This window comes from Corvus brachyrhynchos, unplaced genomic scaffold, assembly GCF_000691975.1.
Source record: "Corvus brachyrhynchos isolate BGI_N302 unplaced genomic scaffold, ASM69197v1 scaffold101, whole genome shotgun sequence".
NCBI lineage: Eukaryota > Metazoa > Chordata > Aves > Passeriformes > Corvidae > Corvus > Corvus brachyrhynchos.
The window spans coordinates 2346890-2351978 of record NW_008237239.1 but is presented as its reverse complement, the minus strand read 5'-3'; the positions used below and the strand labels follow the sequence as shown (position 1 = coordinate 2351978).

Sequence of the window (5089 nt, the reverse complement as noted above, 5' to 3'; positions counted from 1 at the left end):
CCGCGCGTGCGGGACACGCCCCGGCCCAACGGCCGCGCCCACAGCGCGGTGGCCACGCCCACTCCCCGCAGCCCCGCCCACTCCGCTGGGGTCTGCCTGCTGCCTTGCCTTGCTTTCCTTTTCCTTTTCCTTTTCCCCTTCCCCTTCCCGGCCAAGAGGAGCCCGTTGTGTCCCTCACTGCCGCTCCGCTCAGCCCCCCAGCCCTTGCCCCACAGGAACGTTTTGCAGCCCAGAGGAAATGCCCACCAGGGCCCCGTTTCCCGGCGCCGCCGTGGCAGGGAGGTCTGGGCGCGCAGGGCGCTCCGGGACACCTCAGGTAGAGCCGTGCTTCTGCAGGGTCCCAGCAGGAGCAAGGGATGGGCACACCAGCCCCCACAGCTGCCCCCAGACAGCTCAGTGTGTGGTTGAACACTGCGGGGCCGTGCAGACCGTGCAGGGTGCCCGGGCCCTGGGAGCTGCAGATGTGCCCCTGCGTGCCGCAGTGCTCCCAGCTTGCTGAGGCGGGGCTGGGATGGGCCACAGCTCACCCTGAGCACGGAGAGGGCACCCGAGGGATACCAATTCCATTACAGGAACAAAGCCTGTCCTCGTCTTCGACACACTCAGGAGGGATGAGACATCCTCTGTCGCGGCCAGCAGGACCACACGGGAGACCAGCCAGTCTCTCTGCAGGGCACAGCCCTCCCCTCTCCCAGAGCCCCTGTCCTGCCCCGGTCCTGCTGGTGGACATGTCCTGATGTGGATGCTGAGCCTGCAACAGAGCGTCCCTCCCACCCCCTGGGATGGACAGCTAGTGTGGGTCAGGGAGCTGGTCTCTGGATCATCCTTGCTCTAACTCTTAGGCTGTTACCTGTGTTCCCACGCCACATCCCAAGCACACGGTGCAGCTCCAGGGCCCCGCAGCGAGCTGAGCTGCCTTCAGAAGTGCCACAAGGAAACCATGGAACCAGATTCTCGTACCAAGTGTCTCTTCAGCGGGTTTGCCCCTACATATAGGTGCATCTACTGAATATATACATGCCTTAGCAAGGGGGTACTGGGAACTGTGACACGCGCGACTGATGGTGCTGAACTAATGCGTACAGAAGTGTGGAGGGGTCTGTGTACCCTCAAAGTCCAAAGTTCCTCCTGTCCATCTGCAGGGGGTCTGATTTTGGGGCATGGTTGGTAACCTGCCAGGGGTCCTGATGGCACATGGCTTTGACACCTGCCCAGTTTGCTCATAATGCTGCCAGATCTGGGAAGACAGACTGGTGCCAGAATGCTGTGGGGTGCTCAGGGTGGCAGAGTCCAGCTCAGGTGCTTCAGCTAGACTGTGATCCCAGACTGAGAGCCAGGGAGAGCTGGAGTGCCCTGCTCCATGCCCGTGGGCTGTTGCAGGCATGGGCATCAGGCAGCTGCCAATGAAACTCTGCTACATGCATTCCTCTCTTGGCAGATGAAGACGTGGGTTAACCCTGGGGGAGGAGGACCTGGAGATTTCCCCATGGAAGTGAAAGGTGCTAGCATCCTGCTGCCAGCTGCTCTGCATCACCCACGGGGCATCCAAAATGCATTTCATGGGCAGTTGAGCTGCACTGGAGTGGCCGTGGTCAGTGAGGGAATGTCCCTCGGCACCGGATGCCCGCTCCTCCCTGGCTGCCCACTCCAGCAGCTGGGTGAGGTGCTGGGAATGCCCTCAGTCTTCTCCCTGTGCAGCTGGGGATGACCAGCAGGGAGGGCAGTTCCTGCCTCCCCACATGGCACGTCCAAAGCCCCAAATGTCCGTGGAGTCTATGTTTTCACCCTGTAATTGCACAGCCCAGTGAGACGCAGTGGCAGCTCCCAGCTCCTCCTTGAGCAGGTGGTGGCTGCCGCTCTGTCCCTGCTCCAGCGGGCACACACCTGCACACATCCCTTCCCCAGGCGCCTGCCTTGCACGTGGGCTGAGCTTCCTCACGGAGAAAGGCCGCCTGCAGTTCCTGCCCTCCAGCCAGGGAAGAGAAGCCGCTCTGTCCCGGTCCTTGTCACCAAGAACGCGCTGCGTCAATAAATAACCCTCATCCCAGCCCGTGCTGCTCCCGGGCTCAGGTCTGCAAGGAAGCGGGAGGTCTGAGCTGCCCCATCCGTGGCTCTTTGCTGTCCTTGGGGGTCTCCTCTGAGGCTTCACTGTACAATGAGAACAAGAGCAGCTGCTTGGGGTTTATGGCTAAGACCGAGTGAAGTGGCTTCAGTTTGCATACGGGGCTCCTCTGGGGACAGGGAAGGATGGGGACCAGGATGGACAGGAGCCAAGGGTCATTCTTCACTGGCTGACTCCTGGAGAAGGCGATGGATGTCCTGGAAGGAGGGACGGTCTTTAGTGTCCCGTCTCCAGCAGCTGAGCATTAGCTTATAGACTGAGTCAGGGCACAGCGCAGGCTGGGGAAGGTAGGTCTGCAAAACAAAAGGCAAAAATGGCAAAGGGAAAGTTACTGCCACAGAAACCAGCTCCCGGAGAGCCCCATTTCGCAGGGTGCCCCATCTCTCCATGCCCCAGGGTGAGGCACTGCACTGCTGTGTGCCCAGGGGCAAGGTGACCCCCAGATGGCACAGCGAGGTGGTTGGGGACACTTGCTTCTGTCCCCCAGACCCTAAACACTCAAGTGGGGTCAGTGAGCAAGCAGTGCCTTGGGCTGTGTAAAGTGCAGGGTTTGCCATGATGGGCCCTTCACCAGGATTCTTTCCCAGAGGAGCTCCTGTCCCATAACTGCCTCACAGCCAAGCTCCCTATCCGGCCACCTTAAAGTCTTTCCCCAGGTCCCTGATGTCCCAGGTGCACTGCTGCCCCTCCCATCTCATCCCATCCCATCCCATCCCATCCCATCCCATCCCATCCCCACCTGCCGGCCCTGGTCCCGGAAGAACTCGCCGGTGTTTTCGATGACCTGCTCATCGGACATCTGGGAGTAGGGCTGCTCCCGGCAGAGTGTGAAGGTCTCCCACAGCGTCACACCGAATGCCCACACATCACTGGCGGTTGTGAACTTGCCCTGGCCAGAGGGAGCAGAGCAGGTCAGGCATGGGCTTTACCCCATCCTGCTCCAGAAGCTGTAGATGCTCAGGGATCAAAACCTTTTCCTGGATGCTTCAGCATCCAGATCTGCGCCCAGAGGGGTGCTTGGCCCCACAGACCTGCTTTCTGCCTGGGGCCAGGGCCTGGTGAGCTCCAGGTCTGGCTGGCAGTGACTGCTCTGAGAGCTGGGGCTTGCCAAGGACCCAGCTCCCTGCAAAGGTAAAAACTGACACTGCTCCCTCTTCCAGGTCTGACCGTGGCCAGGATAAAATGCCAAGCATCCCACTTAAAGGATGTCCTGCACTGGGACATCAAAAATCACCATAGTCCCCCCCAGCCTGCCTTAAAAAGCTGCTACCACTCCCGCTCTCCCCATGCTTCACCCCAAATCTGGGCTGCAGAGAGCAGAGACCTCCCCATCCCTTCTGCACCCCCCAGCCCCAGGAAACAAGGCACAGAGTATCCCCAGAGCCGTGTCAGGGCCTGTCAGAGGACCCCAGCCCCCATGTACCAGCAGGATGCTCTCCCAGGACATCCAGCGGATGGGGAGCACCGCCCGGCCCTGGATGCGGTAGTAGTCCCCGCTGTAGAGGTTCCTGCTCATCCCAAAGTCAGCTATCTTGATGGTGTAGTGCTTCCCCACCAGGCAGTTGCGCGTGGCCAGGTCCCGGTGCACGAAGTTGAGAGACGAGAGGTACTTCATGCCCGAGGCAATCTGGGTGGCCATGAACCGCAGGTCACTGTCAGGGGCACAAGGGAGGGATGAGAGCTGGGAAGGAAGGAAAGGGAGGGAAGGGAGGGAGGCAGGAAGGCAGGAAGGCAGGAAGGAAGGAGGGTGCACGGGAGTCCCAGGAGCAAGCCCAGGAAGGAAGCTGCACCCAGATGAGGTGTCCTGGGAGCAAGCAGTGCTGCCTGCCCGTTATCCTGGGCAGCCCTACCTGACAGTGGGTGCGTGGCCAGCGGGGGGGCCGCCTGCCTGCTGGCGGGACAGGAACTGGTTGAGGTCCCCATTCTCCATGTACTCGGTGATCATGCACAGGGGGTCATCCGTGATGCACACTGCCAACAGCCGGATGATGTTGGGGTCCTTCAGCCGCGACATGATCTTGATTTCCTTCAGAAAATCATTCCTTTCCGGAACAGAAACCACACGGATCGGATAGACAGACCCAGAGGGGCATGATGGTGTGCACAGACTGGCCAAGAGTGCCACCCACCCGCCCAAGCCTCCTGGGGGACCCCTCCCCTGGAACTGGGGAACGTGGGCTGCAGGGTAGGCTCAGCAGGTAGACAGGCACTGGGGAGCTGGTTAGGACCAAGGATCCTGACATGTGACAGCCCAAAATCCCCAGGGAGCTCAGAGGTGTGGTCCTTGCAGCTGCACTGAGCATACAGCTGATGGAGACAGGGGATGCTTTCCAAGCATCCCAGCTCTGCTGGTGAGGCTCTGCATGGGGGGCAGTGCTGGGGTGTGTGCACCCCTCAGCCCCTACCTGGCATTCTTGTTGGCGTCCGCCCGCAGCATCTTCACAGCCACCAGCATGGGGTGGTCGGAGCTGCCATCCAAGCCCTCCAGGGCAAAGTCCTTCCCTGTGAACTTCTCCATCCCCTCCACTTCACAGAGGTGAACCTGGGGGAGCAAGGGGCAGCCATTACCTCTGCTCACTGACAGTCTTCCACAGCCTCTGCAAACTGGGAGGAGCTTTGCCTGAGCCCTGCTCGGGGCAGGCCCAATTCCTGCTCACCTCCCCAAACTGGCCTTCCCCCAGCTTCTCCTTGAAGGTCAGCAGCTTCCTGGGGAACTCCTCGACGGCCACGTCCTTGCCAGAGAGCAGGTCCATGGTGAGGGCTGGCACTGAGTAGGTGTTGCCGCCTGTCACACCCTGCAGGTTCACAATGTCGGCCTCGGCGTAGTGCGGGACGCCCTCGGGGACGCTGGCCTGGAACGGCTTCACGGGGCCACTGCAGCCTGGGACAACACAGCGGGGCCAGCCCTGCCGTGGGGGGCCTGCCTTGGACCTCTGCTTCCTGGTGGCGCGGCACCCTACCGCGCCT

The 5089-nt window shown here is 61.2% G+C and overlaps 1 protein-coding gene across 3 annotated transcripts in view; it reads right to left on the bottom strand.

Moving 5' to 3' along the window:
- Positions 1–951: 951 nt before the first annotated feature.
- Positions 952–5089, bottom strand: part of DDR2 (discoidin domain receptor tyrosine kinase 2) — a 12989-nt gene continuing 8851 nt past the window's right edge. For all 3 annotated transcript variants that reach the window (XM_017729689.1, XM_008630189.2, XM_017729688.1), the window contains 6 exons: positions 4780–5003; positions 4528–4664; positions 3973–4164; positions 3546–3774; positions 2862–3011; positions 952–2415 (listed from right to left, as the gene is read on the bottom strand). In XM_017729689.1, coding sequence (XP_017585178.1) covers positions 2278–2415; positions 2862–3011; positions 3546–3774; positions 3973–4164; positions 4528–4664; positions 4780–5003 — 1070 coding nt within the window. In that variant the 3' untranslated portion in view covers positions 952–2277. The remainder of the gene's footprint in view (positions 2416–2861; positions 3012–3545; positions 3775–3972; positions 4165–4527; positions 4665–4779; positions 5004–5089) is intronic.